Below are 15,367 nucleotides of genomic sequence, written 5' to 3'. Positions count from 1 at the left end.
ACAAATTTAAGAGAAATATTTTCAACAGAATGAGACACCACAATGAAGGCTTCATGAATAATTTATTCCATTTGTTTTTTTTTTTTAAAAGTATAAACCTTTTCATTTCCTCAATCACAATTTGTACAACTCAGTGTTATGGCATTCGGCAGCAATAGTGTTTGTTCCTTATTCTTTTTTTGTCACGTTAAAAAAAAAGCAATTGGACCATATTGTGTCACTGCTAAACAACTTTAAAACGCCCCTTCATAAAGTGACCAAACTATTTGAGAGAGTTGATGCTGACACATGTCCAGTAATGACGTTACAATTTGTAGTTTAAATTCAGTAACGTTAAGGTCCACAAATCCAGTTTACTTTGAAAACTAAAGCTATTTTAAAACTTCATGAATACATCAACCTGAGGAGTATTTTAGGTCCCTAATCCAGTTTTTTTAATACTCCACACAAAAAGAAAAAATATATACGTATATATTTTAAACCACAGTTCTGGGCCCATTAAAACACCAAGAAAAACCAAACCAAAAAATTAAGATTTCCAGCTGATTTGGGGGGCGGCAGGGTAGAGGGCCAAAAAAAAAAAAAAAAGTATGTCAAAAACATTTTTCTTTAATTTAGACAAACTAAAATCTTAAGGAGGAAACGCAGACCAAAACATCACTCATGCACATTAAATGTGTTAATAGACTGATATGCAATGCCATAGTGGATGAGTAGCAAATTATAGGATGCAACAGCATTTAAAAACTTCCTTTTAATGTATTCAATTTGAACATTTTAAATAATGCAACATAGTATTTTGATATTACAGTATTAACATAGTGCTTGATTAAAGATCTTCAAATCTTCGTAGTAATACATTAAGTTAAAAAATTACCTCAGAAGGTAAATATGAAGACGAAAGGAGAATATTTTAATACAGTAATCTGTGCCATACTGACAATTTGAGTACGAATACAGCTGAGGATAATTGACTAGTAAGAGCTTAATTTTAGTGGTTTAAGAAAAGTTTAGAAAGATTTAAAAATTACAGCTACTTTAAAAATTAAGGATTACATGTAAGTACACTTGGTGGCCTTCTGGCCAAACAATAAGGTGTACAGAATTTATTCATACAGTGTTAATTCACAGTCCTGATAACTGAATGGCTTGCATAAGAAAGGTATGGCTAGATGTTTCTCACTGGCTGGAAGCAGACATTATATAAGTAATCTTTTTAAATTTCAAAATACTGAACTTCCACCCTGATTTGTAATGGATAACTTCACACACACACAAAAAAAGATATTAGCACTGTAACAAAGAAGTCAAGGTGTTGGTGATCAACTGGTATAAAGTATATTATTTTGCTTACCTATTTAAACAAAATTACCCATACTTGTCTGTGACAGTATATTTGTAAGTCAGATCCATTCGTCCTGCATAAAACGCTTTTTTTTTCTGAAATAAGTCTCCCAACCTTTTATAATGGCTATTTAATAATTTTCTATTTGAGTGTGAACTTATATATGAAAGGAAGAAAAAAAATCTTATCAGTAAATCATGTTTATTTGGAAACTACTCCCTGATTCCCAGATAAAAAGGAATTGTATAATGGGTTCCATCCTTATGGCTCCATATAAAAGAAACTGTCAGGGAATAATTTTTCTTAAATCTCTTGTCAGACTGAGGTCTGGTTACTAAAGGCTAGTGATTTTAAACAACTGAGAATACAGCTTTTTTTTTTTTAAAAAAAAAAGTCACTATTGCGCTAAGTATATAAAAAAAGATATTCTTTTCATAGAAATTCCAAATCAGCATCTTTTCCTTCAAATCTCAGACAAGTATTTTTAGAATAAGTAAAGAACAAAACATGCCAACATAATCTGTAGTGTGTTAGCATAATTTCACATGAATGCAGAAATGTGATCTTTAAATTGTAATTTCAAAATATGCTGACCACTGGGATTGCATTATAATTTTGAAGAAATGATTGAAAATCTTTGACATCAATTATATTTTCTTTATAGAAAAAAACAAGACTTGTTAATGTTTTAATATTCACAATTTGAAGAAGTTATATTGTTCATAAGAAAGTGGTACTGAAGCTAAACATATAGTATTTACAAAACAAATTTCAGTTTCAGTAAAAAAATAAAACATACCGAATTACTGTTTTGTAAATACAATTGACTTTGTCCTTGTAGAGAATTAGAGAACTTACAAATGTGGAATTTTGCTAGACTGCTTCCAAGAAAGATAGGTAGACTTGGCGACTGTGAATTCAAGTCAGCAACACAGGTAGGAAGCTAACTTGGACTCTCGTGTGAGCAGCACTGTAGAAAGAATTTTTCAAGAGGGTAAAGCCTGCATAAAAGCAATTATCTTGGCATGTGCAAACAAGAAGAGGGGAAGCTGCATGGAAGGAAGGGGTGAATTAAAGTCCCTAAAATTCAAGTCCCTTCTTTAGGGAGGTGAGAACCTCCTTGGCATATGCCCTGCCTTAATCTGAGCTATGTTATAGAAAAGTACAGACTCTGGTGTTTGGGACTGTCATCTCCAAACCAAGAAAATTAAATAAATAAAAAAGGCAAAAGGAAACTGATTAAAGTTTAGAAAATGGTTCTTTAACTAGTGGAATAAGAGTCTGAATACCAGATTCACTGAGAATCTATTTACACCACAGTTTGATTGCACACACACACCCATACATATGCATACTCTCACACACATTCCCAATCTTTAATTTAAAAAAAAAAAAAAAAATCAAGAGAGACTGCTCTTAAAATAATTTGTAAAATGCCTAGAGCTGGGCTAAATTTCAACCTTATAGAAGATCTTGAAGATAATTTTCATAATTAATAATATTCCCATGCCTAGATGTGCCACTGTTAAAACTGAAAAAAATTTAAGCATGTAACATTAAACACCAAAATTTGTTTAAGCATTCAGTAGCAAATGTTTTTCTTGTAAAACTACGTTTCTTTTCACTGGAAATGGCCTGAAATATTAGTCATAGCCCTAAACCATAGTACAAAATATAACTGAAGAATTTTCATTTTATTCTAAGTTAAACTACCTAACAATATCACTTGTATATTGCCATCATGTTATTCTGTAAAGGTGTGATATATAAAATGCTGTAAGACCCGGTACCTTTTCAATTTATAAACACAGTGAACTTCATTACTGTACATGTACTCTGCAACTACAGCTTAGCTGTAAATCCTCCACACACAATGGTATGGACATTATTCTCCCTCTATCCCCATTAAACTGTACATCGAGACAATACAAATTTACTGTCCCACCCACCCCCTTACAAAAAAATAATACTCTAAAAGCAACCCTACTGCAACTTTTTAATTAAGACGATTACATATATTTTAGACCAATTGCTTTAAAGCAAGAAGGCAGTATAAACCTTCTAGGAAAATTTTTATAAAAGAGGTTAAGAAATATAAGACAATTTATACATTTAAAAACTTACAATAAATAAGAGATGCAGGCATTCTGAATACTAGATACTATAATCCAATACAAGAACATCTTGATGTTCTGAAGCCATATGTTGAAATTCATTGTTCCTCGTTTCCTCTCCATGCTTTTAATATTCATTTAACATGACTGGGTACTATGGCTCATTACTTTTCACAAATACTGTGACTGGAAAAAAAAGGTTAATTTTGCTACGAAAATGTTATAATACATTTTGTATGATCAGTCATCACCCTAAAGAGTTCAGTATAGTCAATGAAAAATAACAGGGTTATAGCCCCTCCCCCAAGTCAAAACAATATTTGTTGAAGTAATAAGATTTAGACCCTATCACAAATGACTTTCACTGAGGAGATACTTGTAACTTAATCTTGCAGCGAAATGTCTTTTTTCCTTGTTCTTTTCTTGCACAGTTCCATCAAATGAAGATCACAGCATATTCATGATAAAGTTATATAACTGATTCAGCACCACAAAATGAATTGGGAGACATGAACGTCTGTCCTGGATCGCAGGGTCACAGGTTAGCCAGGAGAGTGCATTGTACTGTTCCAAAACAAACCTGAAAAGCAAATAAATTAAATGAGTCATGTATCTATTTACACTGTAAATTTTAGAAGCAGTTCCCAACTATGGCATCTGAGATCCAAAGTCACTTAAAAAAACATAAAAGGTATGTAATAGCAATTCCTTAGGGAGATTAAAGAGAACTAATTTTCCTAAAAATTACTCTCAAAAGTAGACTACATGTATTTGAAAGAAAAGCACTCATTCTGAGTGATAAAATTCATAATTCATCTCTATATCTAGTCATCTAGATCCAAGGGTACACAACTGTAAACTATTATCAAAAATGAGAAAATTATGATTAACATTATATTCATTCACAGTTGCAATGGAGAACTTTAATAGTAAAAAGAGCCATACCTGAGGACATCTGAAGTCTGATTTGAGTCAAGTGGGTGGGAGTGTTTACTGTGAAGCAGCTCGTCAGATTGCACTGAAGGCACGTGGAGGTGCAAAGAGGCCTAAAAAAAAAACCAGATAATCAGTCAGCCAAGTGAAAAAAATCTGTTGGTTTTACCTTATTTCCCAAGGTCTCTTCCTTGATGAACTACATTTTAGACCTATGCAAGGAATGGAAGTCAATATAAAGATACTTCTTGTTCTTGTTTAATTTATTACAGAATTAACTTTGAAGTGTGTGCTATATTTAATCTTACTTCCTTTTCTTCAGCTTTATATTTTGAGACCACATGATAATCCCCTTCCAAAATTTCCAATTATTTTCTAAGTGTAATCTGCCTAGATGTGTAAAGTAAACATTTAAGAAAGCACTAAACTGATAAACCTGAGTACAGTCTGTTTCCAGGTTACACAGAACTTAAGACTATGCACATATACCTAGGTTGAGCACTAAAAAAGGTAATAGGAATAAATATATGCAAATATTTTACTTACAAAGCTATAAATCTTTTCTTTCCCTTGGTTAACATAACTTATTTATTTGAAAACTATAGGAAGACAGATTTGGAACAGTCAGGGAAGGACAAAAAGATATGTGAAAAATCCAACAGATTTATTTGTCTTGAAAACTGAACTCTGATTTTCAGGAAATACTCTCAGGAATCAGGTGGTTCTCTTAGATTTCACTGCTAGTGAACAATCAAAAATGCCACACAGCTGCTGAGGGCCCTAGCCCATTTGGAATAAAAGCCCACCACATTTTAAAGTATTCCCCGCATGAAAATGAATCTCTAGTATCAGCCAAACTCTGTGTTTGTTTTCTGTTCTCATGGCACTGTGCTACACAAAGCTATAAAGCTTAAACAGATCTACCTTTGGTGGAATTGTGAGCACTCTCAGTAATACAGTATATAAATGCCTTCCTTTGCCCACTCAATTTCATGGAGCCTAGTAGCAACTGGCATATCCATTTAGTTATGGCAATGAAGAGTGAAAGAAATGAAAGTGGTACTCTTTTTATTTTAATTTTAAAAATATATATTTTGTCAACATATATTAGTTAAAAAGCTATGACATGATGGTAGTACCAACTACAGATCTCATTCTATATACTGTAAAGTCTCCTCTACAACTGTAATATATGTGTAAACTCTTCAGTCATACATTCAAGAATATAACCAAATATATATATGTTTCAATTGCACATAATCTCGATTTATGAGTTAAAAACAAGTGTCATATGGCAGATCACTACAAATTAAATGAACGTAATTAGTACCAGTGTTCTAATTGCAGTGTTTAATCATCTAGTTAACTATCTATTATTTTTCAAAGCAAAAAGAAACAAACAAGGTTGTTTTACTGCCTATGGTATAGAAATAAAATGGGATGTATGAAAACAAACGGTGAAAAATTGTGGTTAAGCTATGCCTTACCTGGTAATTCACACTAGAAGTCCTAATATTGTATCTAAAGGTGAATGCCCACTTTATACTATCCTCTCTGCAAATACTGAGTAGTAAAGAATCTGGACAGTCCTCTGACTTTTTGTAAAGTGGTATTTCCTTAAAAACTGTTCCATGAAACACTAAGGTCATGAACCATTAATAGGTTTTACACAATCCTTTTCTTGTGTATTAATTTAGAAAATGGTAGGTAAACAATGTTATTTGCTGTTTTTCAGAGCATTTAATGTATTATAATAACAAAAGTGGGCAGGAAAGCATGTGTAGCATTTCCCAAAGGACCAAAGAACCCTTTGTTTTATAGAAACTAAAAAGACTACTATTTTGCATAAACCCCCTTGGGAATATGTTCTTGTAACGAGATCTGTATAGACCACTGCAGGTATATTAGAATGGGAAGAAAAGTCATATGTTAAAATTAATTATTAACCTTGGCTGACATTCTAAATATATTATCTCATTAATAGTCAATTCAGATCAACAGCTGTTGTATTCTTCATGAATACAACATGAAGTTCACTATTTAATCTCAAATGTTACTGACTTAATAGTATGTGTGCCAAGAGCATCAAGATTTAATAATAACAGCCTTAAAAGATAGCAACAAGCCTATTAGTTCACGTACCCATTAATCCTTTACCAATTAAAAAAAAGTGCAGCTCAATGCCAGCATTCATTTAACATCACGCAGATGAATGAATGCTACGTTTCCTAGGATTTGTCATTTTCAGCAATTGAACTACTAAAAACAGAATGCTATAAATAGAATAATGTCATTTCTTTCAAAGACTATCAATATACTAGAGCGATACGAAAATAATAATAAAAGTGAGATATTTCATGGCATACTTTGGAGGTAAGGTTAGGACTGTAATCTGAACATTAACTTAGGGTAAATGTTAAACACTGCAGCTGCAAGCACCATGGGCAAGTATTCTTGGGGCAAAAAGGCAATGCATTAAAATGTAACCCCAAGAAACTAAAGTGCACTATCCAACTTTTACCCTACAAATAAAAACTAGTTAAGTAGTTAAGTTATTTAGCATGACCTATGGAATAAAACAGTCAACTTCTGGGGGTTAATCCTAGAATATGTGACTCAGACCTGAATTGTTATTTTGGAATAGTAGTAATAATAGCAACAGCAGTGACAAACTCTGAATAGGGCTTTCACATCTCATTTTACCATTTTATGATTTATCTTAATCTCATTATATCACTTGCTAATTAATTTGTTCTGAGTCACTATGGGGCTGAGAATCTCATTACTTGAAAACCACTCAGTAGTTTTAATATAGCAATTTATACAAAGCTAGAAAGTTTTTTTGAAAAGCAATAAATGGATCTAAATATCAAGTACTCTTACAAAAATACTTTAATCCCCGAAATAATGCAAACTAACAGAAGTGTGGTATGATAGAATTCAAAAAATAACATTATAACCACTAAAAGATCCAGATTTTATTCTTGAGTCTACCATCAATGTATGACTTTGGACAAGTAAGTTTTTCTGAACTTTAATATACTCAATTAGAAAGTGAAATTGTTAAAGATAATATAAAGTTTATCCAGTTGTAAACTTCCATATGTGCAGTTGAAAATAATGTAAGCAAGGGTCCCAGAAGTTTGATTTAAGATTAAAAAGTTCAAACTTAATATGAATTTAAAAATTAGAGTTGTTTCATAGTTAGATAATTCTCTGTGATCTTCTGTAGAAAGTTATATGTGGCAAGCATTTAAAAACTTAGGCAAAAGCTACAAAGTTTCAAAAAGCCACATCTACACGTTAGGATATAAGCCATTAATTATCATTACTTTGGAAGTGAAATTGAAATGGCAGTACCTTAAGAAAAAGGGGACACTGATATTGTGCTTGAGGACATGCTGACCAGAACCAGTCAGGTAATGGACCCGCTTTGGCAGTTGATACAAAGTAACCAAGGGCCAATGGTTGCTGAAGAATATTAGTTACTTCATCATGAGATTCTGTTGAGAGTAGCCGATCAGTACCTTGACCCTTAAAAAAAGATGAAATTAAAAGTATGTTAGTTCATTTGATATACCTAGACACTAGATAAAAATACAGAATGGTTTACGGCAATCAGTCTCATAATCTTATCACTTCAATTTTTAAAAATACTGAAGGATACGAAAAAATTGCTATGTACTTAGAGGATCATAATTAGGTAACAGCATTTAAAAATAAGTTTTAACAGTTGCATAAGGAAACTAATATGCCAACTCTTTAATAAGTTTGTATTATTACGCCAAGCCCATGTTCAGAGCATGTGTGTACATGTGTAAATCTTTGTAGCTGACTGAAAAACACAAAATATTCGATGAAATTTCTACCTTATTTCCTAAAACCCCCTAATTCCTGACCACCACACCCCCGTCCAAAAGGTGCATTAAAATTTAGCTTTGTTCATCTAGCACAATCTATAAAATGTAATTAATAATGTTCGGGAAGGCATTAAGGCAACAATAAGGGACAATTATTAAGTGATGCTCATATCCTTTGGATTAATCAATGTATTTCTTGGTATTTAAGGAAATAGATAAGAAGAAGAAAAATGATACACATTTGTTGCCAACATTACCTATAACAGAAAAAAAAAAAGTCTAACATTTTGGGAATAATATAACAAGTTATGGTAAAACGACAATGCAATGTTAAAAAGCTGATTATAGTCTACAGCCATGCCACCCTGAACATGCCCGATCTCGTCTAATCTCGGAAGCTAATCTCGGAAGTTGGGCCTGGTTAGTACTTGGATGGGAGACAACCTAGGAATACCGGGTGCTGTAGGCAATAAAAAAAAAAATTGATTATACTTACTGAAAGCTACAATATAAATACACATGAAAGAAAGGTACTTTGCTAAAGTAAAAATGGTTTAATGAAAGGGATAGGATTATTGGTGCTTTTCTTTAATTTTTTTTCAATCTCTTTTCTTTTTCAGTTAAAAAAGGAAAAGATGCAAGGTAAGATTGGACAGAGATCCTTCTTTATTTAAAAAGGTAGATTCTAAACATATACCTACTACAGTAATAAAATAATCACTATATAAAATTTCACTCAAAGATGCTATTCAAGGCCAACTAGTTTTGAGTTCAAACAGGAGAAAACAGCCTGCTTCCATATCTGCTAAAAATAAATGGGGGCTGGGAGCAAGGTGGTCAATATTTTTTCCGTTCTGTCCTTGTCACAGCCCTGATATGAATGGCAGCTCTTAGAGCAATATAGTGATTCTCAGATAATCTGATCCTACACCTGAATAGAAGTTATAGTGAAATGGCAGGAAAAATACTAAAAATGGATTAATGCAAAGTAGTCTAGAAAAGAGGAAGCCAGGGAAAGCAGAGCCACAGTGACCCTCTTAATAATGTACAATTCAAAATACTTATGTCTCTAAGGCAAAAGTGCATGAATATACTAATACTCTCACTATTTGCTAATTTCCAATGAAAAAATGTTGCTCTATGTCATGTATCCATTCATTACTAAGTTACTGAATGACATTTAGATAAACAACTTTTAAAACAGACTTGGTTACCTTGCCAGCATCACCTCCATGGGGGTAATGAGATCCTGGAGAATGTACAGGAGATCCCGTTGGAGATGCAGGGAGAATATTAATGATATCAGGGTCAAGATCATCTGCTGTATCTAACAAATCAAAGATACCCATTCCATCTGCTCCATCTAGAAAGGAGAAAGAAAAAAATTAAATATTCCATTTTTCATACCTCATGGTTATTTATAGGCAAGAGTTAAAATTAATTTAACCAATATCTACTGAATGTTTACCATGTGCCAAGTATTGTTTTAGGAGCCATTTAACAATTATGCATAAACAAGCATGTGGTAATCTGAATAATGTCCCCCTAAAGATGTCCACGACCTAATATGTTTCATAAGAAACTTTGCAGATGTGATCAAGCTATAGATCTTGAATGGAGATTTCTCTGGATCTGGTGGTCCAATGTAATCACAGGGGCCCTATTAACAGGGAGGCAGTAAGGTTAGAATTGGTGTTGAAGATGGAAGAAGTGGCCATGAGGAGATGCAAGTGGTCTCTAAAGCTGGCAAAGACAAGGAAACATATTGTCTCTTACAGCCTCTAGAAATAATCAACCCTGCAGACACTGTGACTTTATACCAGTAAGACTGATTTTGGACTTAGGACCTCCAGGACTGTAAGACAGTAAGTGTGTATTGTTTAAAGCCACAAAGTGTGTGGAAATTTTTTACAGTAGCAACAGGAAATTTATACAAAGCAAAAAGTATGCTGAAAATGAAAATATATTTAAAATAAAACTATTCACAATTAATACTTATTCTTTATTATTAAGTAAACCATTCAAGTTATTGTATAACACACTAAAAGAGAATAATTAACACACATACTTGTGACTTTAGAGATGTACCATTTTATAAGGCAACTCAGAGAGCAACAACAGAATTTTCTATTTTACAAAAATGCAATCTATAAATTCAATGAGCAAAGTTACATCCCTAATCTGACAGTTTATATAAATTACTGTATTATTTTGGTAAATCAAGATAGAAAGGAATATAGTTATGAGCTACAAAATTCACATGCAGGTAACTCAATAGTATAGGCAAAAACCTTTATAAATATTTTATGATCAATGTTATCTTTTAAAATAAGTAAATATTTATGAAATAATAGCACCAGTTCTGGTTTCAATAAGGTAGGAGAATGACTATTAGTTTCTGTTGCTGCTTTAACAAATTATCACAAACTTGTTGACTTAAAACAACACACATTTATTCTTTTACAGTTCTGGGGTCCAGAAGCCCAAAATTTTACTGGGCTGAAATCAAAGTGCTGGTCGTTAGGCCAAAATCAAGGTACCAAGCTTCCTCTGGAGGCTCCAGGGGATAATCTCTTTCTTTGTCTTTCCCAGCATCTAGAACTATATTCCTTGCATTCCTTGGCTCATGGCCCCTCCCTCTATCTTCAAAGTCAGCAGGCATAGCATTGCTTCTTTCTGACTTTGCCTACCTCTGTTTCTATCACATGGCTTTCTTCTCTTTTGTTATAGCCAAACTTCCCTCTTATAAAAATACATATGATTGCTTTTAGGGCTCACCTGCATAACACAGAATAATCTCTCCATCTCAGGATCCTTAATCACACCTGCAGTCTTTTTTTTTTTTTTTTTCCATATAAGATAACATTCACAGGTTTCAGGGACACTCATAAGACATGGATATGGTTTGAGAGGCATTCATCAGCCTACAGTCAGCCATAATCATCAAGATTTGTTTTTTTGTTGTTGTTGTTTTGTTTTGTTTTTTACGCCTACAGCACCTGGTCTTCCTAGGTGGTCTCCCATCTAACTACTAACCAGGCCCACCCCTGCTTAGCTTCCGAGATCAGAGAGATTGGGTTTGTTCAGGGTGGCATGGCAGTAGACTTCATCAAGACTTATTTTAAAGAATAATTCACCTACCATTGTTGGGATTAAAAGCTAAGTCCAAATTTTCAGTGGTATAAGTAGCTGAAGCTACTTGAACAGAAGCAGAAGTAGGGAACACAAGTATATGAGTACATGATGTGTCCTGTGGGGTATTTAACTGAGATGTCTGCATGTTTAGAGTGGTGCTTCTTCCAAATACAGAACCAGTTGACACAGAATCTGTAAAGAAAATAAAAGATATTTTTTCTTGTAATAAATAAAGAAACAATTTTACATGATACTGAGAAACTTAAGTACAGGAAGAATTAAATCTGATATAAACTAAAGATTGCTGACCTGGCATAATAACAAAAGAGCCTTGGGGTTCCATTGCTACCAAGCAAGCACTGAGAATGCTGGGAGAGTCTGCAGCAGATATTCCACACATTCTACACATGTCTTTGAGCCTTTTACTTAGAGACTGCAAGTTTCGACGACTCAGCAAACAGCTCCAATCTGTGGGTATCAACAGTAAAACAAATGATATCCAAAGTAACAGTACTGTTAACACCCTACGAAACCAAAGTTAAAACATAATGGTTTTAAAATAAGTGTATTTCTCAAATAGGAGTCATCATAAAGCCAAAAACTTCTTATTGGTGATGTTACTTAACATTATCCACTTCCCAACTGTAATGTACGTCAAAATCAGTTAGTATCCGCTGAATAGAGGATGAGCTGAATAATAAGAGGAAGGAAAAAATGAAAGATGACAAATAAGAACATTAATAATGACACTGATATTAAAGTTGTAATCTGTAAAATAAACTTTCAAAATGTGAAATGTGTCTGTGGCATAGACATCTATGGTTCCTCTTTAAAAAGAGAAAACAACAACAAAACAATTTTTTATAACCTTTGCATTTTACTCAATACATATACATACCTAAATGTGGTATGAACAGTGTATGAATTAACATAAAACAAATTTAAGTAATTAATAATAAAGGTACAATTTTACCTTTCAATTCACCATGACCAATCCTTCCTAGACGGCCAATTACAACTCTCCAAGGTAATGAACTCATTTGTACAAGTCCTAAGCACCACTCCCAAAGTTTCTGTAGACCAAATCTTCTGGCAGATCCTTTTTTCCGACGAGCCCTGTTGTATGGAATAAAGAGAAAGTCACAAATATTTCTAAAACGTATGACATTTCAAATTTATTAGAATCTAGTCCCTTAACTTTAATATTCGATACATTTTACATAAGTCCTAATCGATAATATATGTAAAATCATATGATAGTTTGTGTTTTCTTTAACATTAAAATGTATACTTAACTTAGAATGAAAAATTATCCATGAACCACCAAAACTCACCAGAAACACTGCTCTACACCAGAGATTAGAAAACTTTTTCTTTAAAGGGACAATATTTTAAGCTTTGCTGGCCATCAAGAGTCTGTTGCAAGAATTCGACTCTGCTGCTGCAGCATGAAAGCAACCACATACAATGCTTAAACAAATGAGTATGGCCATAGGTTATATATAGTTTGCCAACCCTTGCTCTATACTTTAAATTGAAGAATAGCAAACAAAACACCACACTTCTCAAACCCAACAACATTGTGGTGTTTTCTACATGCACGTCCTTTATTAGGCAAGTATGTAAAATAAGCACTCTGTGGCTGAGCAACAGTAGCTACAATTTATTGAGTACTTATTATGTATCAAACATGCTTAATTTACATATAATATGTCATTTCATCCTAACAAAACTATGAGACACATAAAATTATCCTCCTAATTCTACAGAGAAGATATAGTTCAGCTGGCTTAAAATCACATAGCCAGTAAGTGGTAGAACTGGTGTTTGAACCCCCATTCTGTGACTCTAGAGTTGGACCTCTTAACCATTCTCTCACTTCTACTTTCAGTAAAATGGCAATACTATCTTTGTATCAGAAAGGTAGTAGTATTCTTTCTCTACTCTCTTATCCACAGAGAAGCATACTCATTTCAAAGCTCACTTAATATTATTCTACTTAAAAAAATCAAAATGTATCAAGAAAATGTGTAAAGTACTGCTTTAAGTTTATAAAATAGTCAATAAATCTTCATAACCAACATAAAATTAATGTTTCTGCTTTTTCGGCACTACTATAACCTAATAATTAAATATTTCTGCATGTATCCAATTTCTGAATGTAACCTTAATATAACAAAGAAAATAAAAGGATAGAACCAAATCTTAAAAATTACTGAATGGGCTTTTTGGGATCTCATAGGCAGTGTTCAATACCTTTGAAACATGTTACTAAAAATGTCCATTAAGTGATAACTCAATATGAGGCTAACCTGCTGTGACCTATTAGTTACAGCCTTCATAAATAAACAGCCATGATATCTAATTACTAACAAGAAGTCTAAAAGAGTGCGACCACCTTCAGAAGACACTCTAATATTTACATGGTAATATTTTTAATCAACAACTTTAGTAAAGGAAGTTAACTCAATTTTGGGTCTATATCTTAGATGGTACACAAGAAAAGTAAATGTTCTAGGATGCTTCTAGATTTTTTTTTTTAATTGTAGAGGACTTTCTAGTTCCATGTTTCAAATATTTTCAGGCTAAAATCGTTGCCTTGAAAAACATGATAGAGTGAGAGACGCCCCCAGATCTCTCCCCCGAAACAACAATAAGCTGAACATCTAAAACTCAACAAAAAATACCCAAACTGCACACCAGCATGTCTGAGCATATGATCTGCATGTAAGAGATACCAAAGGTCAGAACCCCGGGTGTTGGGTGGTAGACAGGGGAAAACAGGGAGGCTGTCTCTCACAGCTGGAGCTCCCTGTAAGAGGAGGGGGAAGGGGAAAAGGTGCAGTGAGTTCCCTGAACAGCCTTGCCTGGGAGAGCTGGGAGCTCTATGCAGCCGGCAGCAGTGTCCAGTCATCAGGGCAGAAAGCAGAGAAATGGGAACAACAGAGAGACGGGACAGCAGAGAAACAGCAGTTGATTTCACTGGCCACAATTGCAAAGCTGAGGCCAAGCCGCAGCCGCCATCTCCCAACCCAGAGGGCCACTCCCCCCATATCCTCCAAGACCGAACACCATGGAGCCCCAGGGAATCTGAGCAAACACTACCGAAACTGTCACTAACACTGACAGGGACTGAGAATGAGGGTAGTGACCATGATTAAATATCTATAAGGAAAAAAAAAAAAGACATTAGTAAGGTTTTATATAAAGCAGGGATCCAAGAGGCTTAGACTCCACCTACTGGAAACCAAAAGAAAAATGCCGCCTTTGCATTTTTCTTTCTGGAAAAACAGAATACACATCCATTAATATCCAGGCAGAGAAATAGTTCATTAAACACCACGAACAACCAAGGTGACAAGGCATCTCAGAAAGAAAGAAAAATCTCCAGAAAGTAAGCTTACAGACATAGAAATGTGCGAATTAAATGACAGAGAATTCAGGATAGTACTTCTGAAAAAAATGAGATCCGAAATGATTCATATCAACAATTTCAGGAACTGAAAAAAACAACTGGATGAAGAGAATGAGTTCTTTAGCAAGGAGACTGAAACCCTCAAAAAGAATCAAATAAAACTTCTGGAGATAAAGAACACACTATAAGAGATGGAAAATGAAACAGCAAGCTTGGGAAATAGAATCGACCAAATGGAAGAAAGGATCGGTGATATCGAAGACAGAAATCTAGAAATAAATCGGAAGGAAGAAAAGAGAAACCGAAGACTGAAAAATAATGAAAGAGAAATACAAGAACTAGCTGATACCGTCAAGAGAGGAAACATAAGAATAATGGGCATTATCGAAGAAGAGGAAAGGAGCAGGGACTAGAAAGCATTTTCAGATAAATAGTTGATGAGAATTTCCCAAATCTAAAGAATAAGCTGGAGCTTTGATTCAAGAAGTCAATAGAACACCCAATTATCTCAACCCAAAAAGGCCTTCTCCAAGACACATTAAATTAAAATGATCAAAAACCAATC

General features: G+C 33.7%; 1 protein-coding gene and 2 pseudogenes across 1 annotated transcript in view; 1 reads left to right on the top strand and 2 right to left on the bottom strand.

The window, feature by feature from the left end:
* Positions 1-43: 43 nt before the first annotated feature.
* Positions 44-15,367, bottom strand: part of MED13 (mediator complex subunit 13) — a gene marked incomplete at its 5' end in the record, with an annotated part of 91,955 nt that continues 76,631 nt past the window's right edge. Inside the window, 7 exons of the mRNA XM_006925147.2 lie at positions 44-4,039; positions 4,405-4,505; positions 7,753-7,926; positions 9,467-9,615; positions 11,394-11,579; positions 11,697-11,855; positions 12,361-12,503. Coding sequence (XP_006925209.1) covers positions 3,907-4,039; positions 4,405-4,505; positions 7,753-7,926; positions 9,467-9,615; positions 11,394-11,579; positions 11,697-11,855; positions 12,361-12,503 — 1,045 coding nt within the window. The remainder of the gene's footprint in view (positions 4,040-4,404; positions 4,506-7,752; positions 7,927-9,466; positions 9,616-11,393; positions 11,580-11,696; positions 11,856-12,360; positions 12,504-15,367) is intronic.
* On the top strand, positions 8,600-8,721 carry LOC112473393 (annotated as a pseudogene).
* Positions 11,240-11,357, bottom strand: LOC112473310 (annotated as a pseudogene).

Source organism: Pteropus alecto, unplaced genomic scaffold, assembly GCF_000325575.1.
Source record: "Pteropus alecto unplaced genomic scaffold, ASM32557v1 scaffold98, whole genome shotgun sequence".
Lineage (NCBI taxonomy): Eukaryota > Metazoa > Chordata > Mammalia > Chiroptera > Pteropodidae > Pteropus > Pteropus alecto.
This window is presented reverse-complemented; position numbering and strand designations above follow the sequence as displayed.